The sequence below is a fragment of the Phocoena sinus genome, chromosome 11 (genome assembly GCF_008692025.1).
Source record: "Phocoena sinus isolate mPhoSin1 chromosome 11, mPhoSin1.pri, whole genome shotgun sequence".
Taxonomy (NCBI): Eukaryota; Metazoa; Chordata; class Mammalia; order Artiodactyla; family Phocoenidae; genus Phocoena; species Phocoena sinus.
Window position 1 is genome coordinate 7,882,941 of NC_045773.1, and position 14,134 is coordinate 7,897,074.

The following is a 14,134-nucleotide window of genomic DNA, read 5'->3' on the forward strand; positions in this document are numbered from 1 at the left end:
TCAGGCTGCGGGCGAGGGGATTCCAGCCCAGGATCCAGAGTCCGAGCCCTCAGCATCCTATCACACTGGGTACCGGCAGCAGCCACCTCAACCTGGGCCGGGAGCGCAAGCGGCTTTGGAGCTGTCAGCGGCGGTGCAACTTCCCCAGGGAGCCAACTTTAGGTTCGCCTAACGACTCGGTGCAGGTAGCTGGGTCCTGCGCACGGGTGGACGGAATGGCTGGGGCTGGTGGGGCCCCTGGGACGCGGGTGGAGGTGGTGGGGTGCTTTGCGATTCTGGTTCCTGGAGGCGCCGCCTCGCCCGGCTGTCGGGAGGCAAGACACGTGTCGAGTTCCCGAACTTTCCAGGATGCTGGGCTGGGGAGGAAAACCGCGAGAGGTGTCTAGGCCAGAGCGGTACTGGGAACAGCGTTTGGGCGTCCTGGGTAGTATTGAGCCAGGAGTGCCTCCAGAATGGACCACTGGACTGGGTTCCAAAGAAGCAACTGTTGTGGAAGTTCAGGGGTGGCTGGCTAGGCATTTTAGAAATGGGGGGTTGAAGGGGGCTGGTCCTGAGCTGGGTTTCCCAGGCAGGTGGCTATTTGGGGGGGTCTCCGGAGGGAGCAACTGGAGTAGGGTTTACTAGGAGATGTGGCTGTGCTGTGGGTTCTGGGGTGTGGGTAGCTAGTTGGGGGGATCCCTAGGGGAGGTGGCTGGCTTAGAAGTCCCAGTCCCGGAGGAAACTGATTTTAACCCTCCGTCTCCGTCTCCTTCATTGGAAGCGACTTTCTCAAGGAACTGCGGTTCCGGCATTCCCGCTCATTTCGTGTCTCAGAGGGAGGTACCTGAAACGGGGATTTCTAGGGCAGCGGCTGAGCAACCCCAGGGCCGGCGGTTGTGACCCTAGTCCTAGATGATTTGGGGTTCCTGGGAAGGGGACAGCTGAGCCGCACAGGCGTCGGCAAAGAAGCGTGCGTTTTCTCACGGCGCTCGGGGTTTGTTTCAGAGGCCGATCCGTCAGATCGCTCCGCGGAGTCTCAGGGAGTGGAACCCAGGAGCCCCCAGGCACGCCCGGGCTGCGCGTCGGCCCCCGCCCCGCGCGCCACGCCTTAAAGGGCTCGAAGGCCTGGGGCGCACGGCGGCGGCCACCGTCATGGAGGGTGCGCTTGCCGCCAACTGGAGCGCCGAGGCGGTCAACGGGAGCGCGGCGCCCCCGGGGGCCGAGGGCAACCTCACCGCTGGGCCGCCACAGCGCAACGAGGCCCTGGCGCGGGTGGAGGTGGCCGTGCTGTGCCTCATTCTCTTCCTGGCGCTGAGCGGCAACGCGTGCGTGCTGCTGGCGCTGCGCACCACGCGCCGCAAGCACTCGCGCCTCTTCTTCTTCATGAAGCACCTGAGTATAGCCGACCTGGTGGTGGCGGTGTTCCAGGTGCTGCCGCAGCTGCTGTGGGACATCACCTTCCGCTTCTACGGACCCGACCTGCTATGCCGCCTCGTCAAGTACCTGCAGGTGGTGGGCATGTTCGCCTCCACCTACCTCCTGCTGCTCATGTCGCTCGACCGCTGCCTGGCCATCTGCCAGCCGCTGCGCGTGCTGCGCCGCCGCACCGACCGTCTGGCCGTGCTCGCCACATGGCTGGGCTGCCTGGTGGCCAGCGCGCCGCAGGTGCACATCTTCTCGCTGCGCGAGGTGGCCGATGGCGTCTTCGACTGCTGGGCCGTCTTCATCCAGCCCTGGGGGCCCAAGGCCTACATCACGTGGATCACGCTTGCCGTCTACATCGTGCCCGTCATCGTGCTTGCCGCCTGCTACGGCCTCATCACCTTCAAGATCTGGCAGAATTTGCGGCTCAAGACGGCGGCGGCGGCGGCCGAGGCGGCCGCGGGACCCGAGGGCGCGGCGGAGGACTGCGCGGGGCGCGGGGCTTTGGCCCGCGTCAGCAGCGTCAAGCTCATCTCCAAGGCCAAGATCCGCACGGTCAAAATGACCTTCATCATCGTGCTGGCCTTCATCGTGTGCTGGACGCCATTCTTTTTCGTGCAGATGTGGAGCGTCTGGGACGCCGAGGCGCCCAAGGAAGGTAGCGCTGGCGGGAAAGCGGGAGGAGGGCGCGCGGCGGGGCGGGGCCGTGGTCCTGCTGCATCTGAACGTCCAGGGGCCGTTCTGTTCTGGGGGCCTCATGGGGGGATTTGAGTCATGGCCCCGTCGTCCGCTGGCCTAGTGATTTGGGGCGTAACTTCCCTGAGCCTTGACTTCCCTTTCTGTAAAATAGCAAAAATGAAAAAAGTACTAGCTCTCCCCAGCAGCAGGGGAATGAAATGAGGAAATGCACGGAAAATCCCTAGCACAGTCTTTGGGCTACATATTTGGTTCACTGTTATGGACCAGGAAACTGAGGTTCCAGTGACTGGCCTTTTCCACCTGCTTAGCGAAGCGGGGGAGCCGAGTTTCCAACCCAGGCCCAAGCTCAAGCTCCTGCCACGTAAAGTTCACTTTACGTTGAGCTTCCACTTTAAGTTCAAGTCAACCTGAGCCCGAGGTCTGGTTTGGATCAGAGCAGCGGGAGGTGGGCGATTGGATTCCTCCCCAGCAAGTGCTGAGAAGCTGCGGGGCGGGGCGCTGCCAGGGTGCGGAGACTAGTCCTGAGCCCGTCGCCCAGTGGAGACGGCGAGCTGTGCCGCGCGGAGGTGAGTACCGCGGGGACGGCGGGCAGGCGCGGGGCTGGCGGTGCTCAGGAACAGAGATGGCGCTTCTCCTGGGGTGGGGGGCGGGGGCGGGGACGGGCAGGGAAGGGAAAGGGGACGCAGACTTTCCCATTTGACTGGGGAGGCTGGGGGATTTCGGGAGGCGGTGAACGCCCTCTCCAGATTGAAGGACTGGGAGGTCAGGGCTGAGGGTGGCCGGGAGACCGGGAGGAGAAGGTAGAATGGAAGGCTTTGTGGGGAGGGATCTTGGGGGAGCAGAGCGCCTCGGGTCCGACTTGTAGCCGTCGCTTGGCGGCTGGGACCCCCAGGCAGCTCCCGCCTTCAGCCTTCACCACGGACAATTCAGGTAGCTCATTAGCAAAGAATAGGAGGGATGATCAGTGGTGGTGAATGACTTAACCTTTTGGTTTGAGGGTAAGCACGTAACACTGCGCTGGGATGCCCGCGGCTCAAATGCTTGTAAGGAAAGACCCGAGGGGTTTGCTTTCACCCCTTCTGCCCTTGAGATAGCGCAAATGTCCCGTTTCTGGATAGAATCACTATTGCTAGCAGTAGTCTCCAACACAGCCATTCCGTGGAAGCTGAAATCTTCCTTCATGCAGTTGGATAACTTTGCTTTGCTCTCTTCCTCAAACCACAGACTCCTTGCTTGCCCCAGCCGTCCCAGTTAGCCCAGTGTTGGCCGTAGTGGCCAGAGCAGTTATCACTCAGCATTTATTGAGCGCCTGGGGTGTGCCCGGCTGGGTGGTTTGCAGGTGAGGATTGCTGTGAAGAGTCAGCACAGCCAGCCTGGCTTCGTGGTGCTGCCCCTGGGAGCACCTTGCAGAAGGGGTTCGGCGGTCCAAAGAGGGGAAGGCACTGGCTCCAGATCACACAGCAAACGGGAGGGGACTAGAACTGGGGTTCCCTGCCCCCACCTCATCCCTGCAGCACCAGGCTTCTTCTGAAGGGCACGTGACTGGGGAGTTGGGTTGGGCAGAAGCCAGTAGTGGGTGTTTCCAGACAAGGCATCAGGCCACGCCTGTTTCTTGGGTGGGATCTGAAGAGCTGCTTGACCCAGGTCTTGAGGAGCTCAGACAGCAGCCCTTAAGGAAGTGAGACCCTTAGAGCAGCTGTTGGGGAGACTTGGCATCTAGGCCTCCCTCCAACCTTGACTCACTGAAGGGTCTTCTTCTCTCTCCTTGCGTTCATCCATTCTGCAGATAGTCTGCTTCTCTCTCTTTGCCATCCCCTCGCCTCTCCTGTTCATTTTCTCCCTGGTGACTTTTCTCCTCCCTCCCCGCTCCCTTCCGCCATGACTACACCTGTGCTTCTCCTCACTTTCCTCCCTAGAGAATGAGTACATGGTCAACGCAGGTCATGGTCACTCAGGAAAGTTTAGATCTTTTCTACACTTGAAAAGCTTATCGAACAATTCACTTTCCTGTCTTAAAAACGAGGTACAGGAAGAGAGCGAGAGGGAGTTCCCAGCTAAAGTGGGGCCAGAGGCATTTTGGGTACATGTGGCCACCTGAGGATTTCAGGGGGGGTGGTTGGGGTGGGAGGGGAGACGTGCAGCGGAGACGGGCTTCTCCTCGGGCTCCAGGAGCCTCAGGTCCTGTTTCTCTTCGTTCCTTTCCTGGTTCAGGGGAAAGGGTGGTGGCACGTGAAACACCCAGGTCTTCCGGGTCCCCCTTGGCATTCTGCCTTGGCTGCTCTGAGGAGAGCACAAACGCAGACAACAGGAGAGTCCTGATGCCGCTGCTGCCAGCACTCCCTCCCTGAGTGCTGTCAGGAGCGGGCTCCCGGCTCACCGACCACAGAGGACTTGGGCACCTGCCGCTGGCCTGGTCAAGTCGCGCCTCGGCCTCAGGGCTGCAGGGTCCGGGGATGTGGGCTGAGCCAGAAGCACGCCTTGTGCCCACTTGGCCTTAACCTGGATAATTACGAGTAGCAGGCTGGGATCAGAACAATTGCGTTTACAGTCACTTCGGAGACGTGACTCAGTCTCGAGGCTCTGGGCAAGTAGTAAGGAAGGAACAAGACAGGGACATTCGAGCTACTTGAGCTTTTGATCAGCAAAGTGGAATTGATGCACAGCCCTCACTTCCCTGTCCAGGAGGAAGGGAATTTACCAGAACACAAACTCTCTAGATCAGGGCCCCTGGCTCTGCTCATCTCCTGGCGAGTGGAAATCCAGGGAGCCCTTGTGAACAGCGAGACATTCTTCCCAGCAGCCCGGGGGCAGGCAGCCTCAGGGACGCAGGAGTGGGGCCTCGTTCCTGCTGTCAGCTTCATCACGAAAGCCTCTGGGCCAGCGAGCAGCTCCTTAACCCCTGACCATGGGTCGGGGCCAACAGGGCGGCTGGAGAAGTCACACGTGTCTTGGCAGCTGGCCTCGTGGCCATCACAGGACTCCAGGTCCCTCCTTCCTTAGGGTTCCCTCCCCTGCAATTCCCTCGAAATCCAGCGCGCTTTTCCCATCTCTCCCCTTGAGCACCTTCAGTCACGCCAAGTTCTGACTTTGTGGGTTTAGAGCTCACCTTGTTCCAAAAATAATTTGAGGGGGGCCTAAAGATTCGGGTGCCACAGCAAGATAAAATGGACGTGAGGAAGCTGGGAAGAACGGGGGAAAAGGTTAGAGAAATGGTAATACAATAATAGCAATTATGAAGTCTCCGTCCGGGGCAGGGGGTGAGCTGCACGTGGGGCTTCCTTTCGTAAGAGCCAACGCAAAGAGGAGAACTCTCAATTTCAGTATTTGCATTGTTCAGAGAGAAAAGCAGGGAGAGGAGAAAAAAGCAAGGGGAGGGTTGTGGTAATGTAATGAGCCCCCCTCGCCACACCCCGTTTCAGAGAAGCCACATGCTGGTAGGGCCCTGCTTTGGTGTGACTGGTAACGCTGCAGAAGGAGGGCTGGGACCAGACACCCCTGGCAGGTTTGGACAAGCCCCAGGTGGAACTTTCAGGATCGAATTGCACAGCCAAAGATTTGGCACTGGCCTTTTCCCTTGAACTCGGTGGAACTTGCTTTGCTGCTGGTCCCAAGGAGTCTGACCCCGGAGTGGTTCTCAGGGAGGAGATGAAGATGGATGATGGATCCATTTGGTGGAGACCGCGGGTGGGCGCTGTAGGTTCCCAGGTCCCCGTGCAGGGAAAGAGCAGGTGTTGGAGCCACGTGACTGGCCTGTGTTTGGAGCCCGCCCTCCCACTTTCTCCTGTGTGTCCTCGAGCAGGTGGTCTTCCTTCTCTGAGCTTCAGCTTCTTCCTCCTCTCTTACAATGAGGATAGCAAGTCTATTCGTGGGGCTGATACGAGGGTGACATGGTGTGACCCGTGGCACCTGGGGGGGCCACGTGGTCAATGTCACTCTTCTCTCCTCCTCCCATTCTAGTTGTTAAATGTTTTGTTTGCCTTCGTGGGATTGACTTTGAGAATCTCGGCAGGGATTTGAGCTGGAGGAACTAGACGTTTTTCTCTTGAGAGCCTGGGTGGAGGGGCCTGGGGTGGTAGCAGAGTCTGCTGGACGGTAGGCGGTGTGTCCGGGGAGGTTTAGTATGTGGAGAAGCTCGTGAAAGCCAGAGAGCTGGACTGTGAGCCTTGTCACAGCGGGGGCACCACCTGTCCTGTTCACTGGTGTGTGCCCAGTGCCCAGCACAAGGCGGGCCACCTGTCCGAGCTCAAGCGGTGCTTGTTGAACAGATGTGTAGGGTATGGGAAGAGGAAGGTGCGCGTTACGGGGCTGGGGTGGGTGTACAGAGCTGGACTCAAGAGAAAAGAAAGCTCTCTAGGCAGCGCTCTGGCCGTAGGGTTGGCTACTTGGTGAAGAAGTGAGCGCCCCAGCACTGGGAGCAATCAAGCTTCTGCCCGGGAAGGTACCAGGAGGAAGGTTGAAATGCACAGGAGGCCTAGTTTTAAGTGTTTCCCCCGTCTGTGAAACGAGCTTGCCAGCACCTCCCGGTTTTTGTGGAACTGTGGCCCCTCCGGTGTGGCTGCCCGCCCACCCTGCCTTTCCAAGGACACTGTGCCCGAGGTGTGGGTGGACCACATACCTTGGAGCGGCCTGCTGGTCAGGCGACCCGACGATAGGGCGGAGAGCAGAGCCCAAGTCCACTGTGTGGGCTGCTTTGTGCATAACTCCAGGGGGTTCCATTTAAGGAACCTGAGAATGAGAGTAGTCTGTGAGAATGGTATTCCTAGGAGCTGTGCAGTGCGCAACCTGAACAACTGGGCAAGGCAGCTTCGTCCAGTTCTGACTCTCGTGAAACTTTCCCTGTTGCCCCCACCTGAGGGTCTCCTTCCTCCTCCAGTGCGTACATTCTATAAGCAGTGATTCAGCGCCTCCCAAGGGTCCTGTCCACACAACCTCTGCCTCAATTTGTCCTCCTATGAGGAGGGTTGGCAAGGACCCCTCCCCAGTCCCTCCCCTGCCCTCCTGTGGCCAGCAGCTGGCACACGCATAGACGTGGGACAGTGAGGCCAAGGTTGGTCTCTGGGAGGGACGCCCCCAGCTTCTGCCGGGATGGTTCTGTCCCCGGGTGTGGCCAGGTGGAGCAGCAGCCGTCCCCCTGGGTGGCTGACTGGAACTGTCTGGGGCTGTTTGCTGGGGTTAAGAATAGGGTTTAGGTTGTGGGCCGGGTGGAGTGTGCTGGTGGCACAGGGCCTGGCATGTAGTAAGTGCTCAATCAATGCTTTAAAAACAGAGAGATTTCAAGATGTTTCAGCGTCCTGGGGTCAGTGCGTGCAGCTGAGGGGATGCAGGTTGTCGTGAGCTCAGGAGCACAGTTTCACTGAGGGGCTGCAGTCTTTGTTGAGTGATGGCAAGCCCGGGGATGCTGGGAACAAGGGCATTGTTAAGAGGTCAAGAGAAGTTAAGGCCTTGCCTGGAGGAGACAGTAGGAGGCAAGGTGGGGAGGTTCTAGCTCTGGGTTTGGAAACCCAAGGGGACCCTCGCATGAGGGACGGGCGGGAAGGAGGTGTGACCAGGCGGTCTTTCGTGTCCCAGCCCGATTCCTGGTTCCGGTGATCCTGATTCCTGGCCACTGAGGGGCACCCTCTGCCAGCACCTTCCTCCTTACTCTACTGGGAGCTGGCACCTCCCACCCTTTGCCAGATGCTGCAGTACCACGGGCCTCTGCCCTCCACGGCCCATGCCTCACACTCTAATGGTCACTCCTACTCATTTCTCTTTCTTTCTCTTTCTCTCTGCCTGACCTTGGTATCTGACTGTGAACTTAATTTCCCAGAGGGAATTGCATTTGAGTCCAGTCATCTTGTTAGGGGCCCATCTCCCATTGTCAGGCAGGGAAATTGTCTTTTTGCTTTTCCAACACACTAGTGTCGGTGGCTGATTTATCAGGACTTCCTGTCTGCTAATTTCATGCTCACTCACTTCAACTTAGTTCCTTATTGAACATTTCCCATTTTCCAGTTTCTGCTAGCAGCCAAGGACAGAGCCACAAATGAGACACAGTCCCCAACCACAGATTATTAACATGAATAATGACAGTATGAAGGGATGATGCTGTGAGAGAGGTATTCGTTTATCAAGTACTGTGAGAGCCCCCAGGAGGCATTTATTGATTCAGTCTCCCTAGGAAAAAATCAGGAAGATTTCAGAGAGGAAGCAACATTTGCAAAAGGTTTTGAAGGGTGAGTAGGAGCTGGCTGTGCAGAGAAGCAGATGCACATTCCCTGATGAGATCATTGAACAGTTACTTTATTTTCTTTCCCTGTATTGGAGGAATACTTGTCATGCTTCAGTGTGCACACAGATCACGTGGGGGAGCTTGTTAAAGCGCAGATTCTGATTCAGTAGGTCTGGGTGAGGCCCATGAGTCTGTATTTTTAACAATTTCCCAGGTGATGCCTGTGCAGGGCCCCTGCAGCTGGCCTGTTGACTGCACATTGAGTAATGAGGCTTTAATGTATCATCTCTGTGACCAAAACATGTGGCTTGCCTTTACACGTGTGGCCCAAGGTGGCGGCAGGGCCCTGTCATTCTCTGAAGGGTAGAGAAGGGCTGGTTGTTCACAGGAAGCCCCAGCTCTTCTGCTTCTAGGATGTGGTTATTCCTCAGGTCTTGCCCGGTGGGCCCCACATCTCCCCAGAGCAGTGACATCACAGAAGACCATTTAAAGCTCTGTAGCCCACGAATTTAGCTCTGCTTCCTGACCTTACACATGGTGAGATCACACATCTGTGACTTTTACAATTCCAGTGTGGTAGAATGGTGGTCTCTTCAAAGAAGGTGCCATGGAATACATGTTAGTATTCAATCCTTATGTAAGTGCACATTTAAAAAACATTTTTAAAAAAGCCCTCTGTACACCACAACTCCCAAATTCTCATGTAGCTCCTAAAGGAATAAGGGATTTAGATTCCTTGTGAGGGAGACCTGCTTCAGGATCTGGGCGGCGGGGAGGAGACCTTGAACCAAGTGATTGGTTTGTGGCGTGAGAGCCTCTTAGGAAGGTGGATGAGCTTGACCGGATTCAGATGAGAGGTGTCAGCTGAGCCACCGGTCTTTGAATTGTATGTGACACGTGTTCGTTGCCTCAGGAACGGCGCAGCCGGAGAGGCCGTGTGGCCAGGTGCCCCATCAGCTGTTCTGGGCTAATTCGAGCCCAGGGTGACGCGATGGTGACGGGCGGGGGCAGTGCCGGGAAATCCGAACAGGGGACTTCTTAGGGCTTGAGTAAAGCCGGGCTGGTGGGTGGGTGACTGCTGGGGGGCACCCTGTCCTCGCATGGCCCTCGGCTGTCCACCTCCCCCGTGAGTGAGGGCGCCAGGTGGAAGTTCAGTATGGTGTCTTTGTCCCAGGGGTAAAATGCCCAGCAGGGGACGTTTGCCGTTGGCGTGTGGCCATTCCCGCTCAGTCCTCTGCTTGGCACGTAGGAGCCCCCACTTGAAGATCACCCCTAGTCCCCAGCCGTGGGCCCCCCGCCCCTCCCCGAGTTCTGCAGCTCCCTGTTGACTGGAGGGCCTGTCTGTGCTTCTCTCTTTCCCACCTGAGTTTGTAAATCCCCTGAGGTCATGTCCCCAGGGCCAACTCGGTGGCTGGCACTGAGTGGAACGCCGATCTCCTCATTTCCACCCCCCCCACCCCCTGCCCCATGCCCTAAGCTCAGGCCAGGCAGGTGTGAGGGCCGATCCCTGGCCCGGCGCCTCCCACTCGACCTTCCTTCTCTGCCAGGACCAGAGAGAGCTTTTAGCAGGCCCTCAGGGCTCAGTCCTGGGGGACAAGTGTTCCTTTTACCGAATGGAGTGGAAGAGACGGGTGAGAACCAGCTCTCCCGGTGGAGACCCTGAAATCCCGCTCTTGCACATGGTTGCAGCCCCCGTCCCTTTTGGGTTTTTCCAAAACGGACTATCTAGAGTTCCTTTGGGGTCATGTAATCCAATCTCAGGGCTCCGGGTTTTCATTTTGTTTTGTTTCATTTTTTTTAATTTTGAAGTCGGGGAGAAGAGGGTAAAGGACAGTTTCTTGAATCAACGTTAGATTAGGAGTCCCCAACCTTGGGCGATAAAAAGTTATACACAGTTGATCATATTTCGTATCTGTAAGTAATAATACGATAACTTGAACAAACACTTTGCCGTTTACAAAGCCCTTTCACACTTTTTTTTTTTTCAATTTTCTCCACATCCTTGAGGGCGTCACCTCCATTTCACAGATGAGGATATTAAAACTCAGACAGTAGAGGTGGCTCAGAGAAATGAGTGGGTGGGAGGGGGGTTCACACCCCACGGGTTTGCATCTGGATCCTCTGTGAGGGGCTCCCCAGTGGCCAGACCCCCCCAGGAGGTGCTGGCTGCTGACCACACCTCTCTTGGATGAGTCTGTCGATTCTGGTTTCCAGGGCCGCCTTTTATCCACACTGACGTCACCGTCGCTCTGCTTTATGGAAAATGTGGCTGGGGCCATTGTCGCCAGGAGCTTGGTAGCTCTTCAGAGCAGCTGGCACACAGGCACGGGGCGGACCTTGGTGCCCTGGTGTGCAGCAGGCACTGGACGTGGGCTGCCCGGGACAGGGTGTTACCTTCTGGCCCCAGGTGCAAGGTGGCCGAGCCAGGGTTTGTGGGAGGTCTGGGTACTTAAAAGTAAAGGCATCACCCACTTCTGCTTCTGGTGGTGTGAGGAGAAGTGAGCTCAGCTTACCCTGTGCGTCTGCCCCTCCCCTTTTTGAACCCTTTCCTTCTGCTTTTTAACATCTTCTCCTACAGGCATTTAGATCAAGGATTGGCTAACTTTTTCTGTAAAAGGCCAAACAGTAAATATTTGAGGCTAGCAGGATATAAGGTTTCTGTAACAACTACTCAGCTTTGCCCTTGTAGTGCGAAAGCTGGCACTGACAATACATGAATGAATGGATGTGGCTGTGTTTCAGTAAAGCTTCATTTACAAAAACAAGCAGCAGGTGGGGTTTGGCCCGTGGGCTGTTTGCTGGCCCCTCGTCCAGACCAGGAGACATTTCTGCCAGGAAGGGTGGTGATCTGATAGGAGGCAATGGGTTTCCCCTCCCGGATTTTAAAAGACCATTACGGGACTTCCCTGGTGGCACAGCGGTTAAGAATCCGCCTGCCAATGCAGGGGACACAGGCTCAATCCCTGGTCTGGGAAGATCCCACATGCCACGAAACAACTAAGCCCATGCGCCACAAGTACTGAGCCTACGCTCGAGAGCCCGCAACCCACAGCTACTGAAGCCCGCGCGCCTACAGCCCGTACTCCGCAATGAGAAGCCACCGCAATGAGAAGCCCCATGCACTGCAACGAAGAGTAGCCCCCGCTCGCCATGACTAGAGAAAGCCCGCACGCAGCAACAAAGGCCCAACGCAGCCAAAAATAAATGAATAAAATAAAGTTATTTAAAAAAATAATAATAATATAAAAGACCATTACTGGGGAGTGGGCAGTGCTTAGCCTCCGAGGGCGCCTACATCTGTTTTAGGAAAAGAAAGTTGCTCTCTGACTCTGTCCTTGAAATCATATGATGAGGGCAATTGCCCAGTCAGCCCATGTCTCTGCTTTGGGAGTGAGGGGATTTGCTCACTGGAACCAAGCTGACTAGTATGAATGCTGACCTAGCTTTAAAAGACATCCAACTTCATTACTTTCAGGTGGGAACACAGGGTGACTTGTGTGTCCCTGGGGAAGGCAGTCTCCTTCTCCGAGCTTCACTTTCCTCATGTATAAAATGGAGCTGAGACCACTTTGAAAACTGTTCCGTTCTGTGCAAGCTTGAGCCGTGATTCCCATGGTTGACATTGCTGCATTGTCATATGCCCCCTTGGAAGCAGCATCATGAAATGCCAAGGACGACGCTTTCCATCCTTTGTTCTGTTCCTCTCCTTCTTCAATTCCAGGAAGCCTTTCTAGCCACTGCAAAGGGCGATGTTATAGCCTAAAGAAGATAAAGTAAGTGCAGAAAGTAGATGAGGTGCAGTTAGTCCTTGTGCTCAGAAACCGTCAATGGCTCCCCAGTGCCTGTAGATTTAAGTTCATGCTCAGCCTGGATTCAAGGTCCTCCTCCTCAGCCTTGCTCTTTCCAGTTTCCTCTCCTGTGAACCCACCCCCGCTCCCAACTCTGGCAGCCCCTGAATGCTGTTGGGCAGTCTCACCTTTGTACCTTTATTTCTGCAGCATCCTTCCTTTGAAATGTCCACCATAGCCTGTGTTTTATTCCCAAATAGCTTGAAATTCCACTGCTGGGAACCCACGTCTTTGGTTGGTTAGGATATTGCCACATTTTAAAAAAGTCCAAATGTGCCCTTAGCATTTGGCAACTTGATACGAGCAGGTTCAGCTTAGAGGGTCATCCTTCCCCGAGAGCCAGGCCAGGCCGGTCATTCGTGTCTGTGGCCACCAGGTGGGGATAGAGGTGCTGGCCGTGGTCCTAACTCCTCCCATCCAGGCTGGCCGCTTGGAGGTGGAAAAACTCGGGTGGGGCTGCTCAGGAATTCATTAACTGTTTACATTTTTGTGGTTACTATTTCTGTAGGTTGTTTATAAAAAATAGGATAAATAAGTTAAAAGATCCAAATGTCAAGAGTGAGACGAGTAACTTTCATGAATAGCTAAGATAATGCCTTGTAACTCTGTTCAGCGAGGTAAGACATGCTGCCTTTCTGTTCAAGTGAGAACTGCATCCCCGACACGTCCTTCTACCCATTTCACAGCTCTGTACGCCTGTGTTCTTCCCTTGTGTCTGGCACTTTACTTCTCAATGCCTTTAAAAAAAATTTTTTTTTAATCTTTTTACCGCGCCGTGAGGCATGTGGGATCTTATCCCCCGACCGGGGCTCGAATCCGCGCCCCCTGCGCTGGAAGCACGGAGTCTTAACCACTGGACCACAAGGGAAGTCCCTCGATGCCTTTTTAAAATTTGACTTTTATGTGTTTATTTTGTCTCTTTCATTTTATATGTTTAATTATAATTTTGAGATATTTTTAGACTTTGTGATATTTCACCAGGTTTCTAAACTTAAATTTATCCTTTTTTACACATGGAAATCAAATATTTTTTTCCATTCTCTTTCATAGAATTCAACAGTACTGGCTTCCCCCCACCCCACCCTTCACTTATCTTTACTATTTTAGTCTAAGGATTAGATTTACTTTCTAACCCTTTGCTTTCTAAACATTTTCGTTTGCAGGACTTGTGGACTTTGCATGTTGTAGCTTTCTTTTGTTCCAGCAGGTGCACCAGGTAATTAGAGCAGATGATGTTCTCAAACTTGGGTGTGTGTCAGAATCCCCTGGAGGACTGTTTATAGCAGATCATTGAGCCTCACCCCCAGGAGTCTGATCCACTAGATCTAGGGTGGGGCCTGAGAATTTACACTTCTGTCAAGTTCCCAGGTGAGCTGGGGACCCCACTTTGAGAACCACTGAATTCCTCTTAAACAATCACCCTCCCCCTTTGGTGCTTGGAGACGTGGCTGACAGACATCTCTGTGCTCTGTCTGCATCCACAGTGGCGTCTAGATCTTGCAACTCCAGCTGGCCTGTGAGAAATTCTTTCCTGGATTGAGCTCTTGAATTCTGGAGTTCTTCCTTGGAAACTTGTTGCAGAAAATATCGGACTAGTGGATTTCCAAGCCTTCTTGCAGTTACCGTTACTCGTAAGGGTGTGGCCGTGAACAGCATTCTTGGGAACACCATTTTCCGTGTGGGTTTCTGGGGGGGGTGCCTGTGTCCTCCTCTGCCGCTGGGAGTGTGTACATTTGTCAGATTAAGACCGTTGAAGGAAACCCAGGCTCCCCACCCCACCCCCTACTTGGAGGTACTTAGGATTAGGAATTTTTCTTCCTCCCTGAAGCTTAAATTTGTGACAAGCAATGTCTTGAAGTTGATTTCTGATCATTAATTTTACCTGAAATTCAGTAAATCCTCAGTGCAATAGCTTCTGCACAGTGCCTCCCATAACTTTAGTGTCCCCTTCTCCTGCACAAGTCTTATTTGTCGG

At 54.9% G+C, this 14,134-nt stretch overlaps 1 protein-coding gene across 2 annotated transcripts in view; it reads left to right on the forward strand.

Moving 5' to 3' along the window:
* OXTR (oxytocin receptor) overlaps positions 1 to 14,134 on the forward strand; it is a 22,870-nt gene continuing 8,736 nt past the window's right edge. For both annotated transcript variants that reach the window (XR_004352328.1, XM_032650056.1), the window contains exons 1-2: positions 1 to 185; positions 985 to 2,059. Coding sequence is in view for 1 of the 2 variants with exons in the window: in XM_032650056.1 (XP_032505947.1) it covers positions 1,132 to 2,059 (928 nt within the window). In the remaining variant the exon portion in view is untranslated. The remainder of the gene's footprint in view (positions 186 to 984; positions 2,060 to 14,134) is intronic.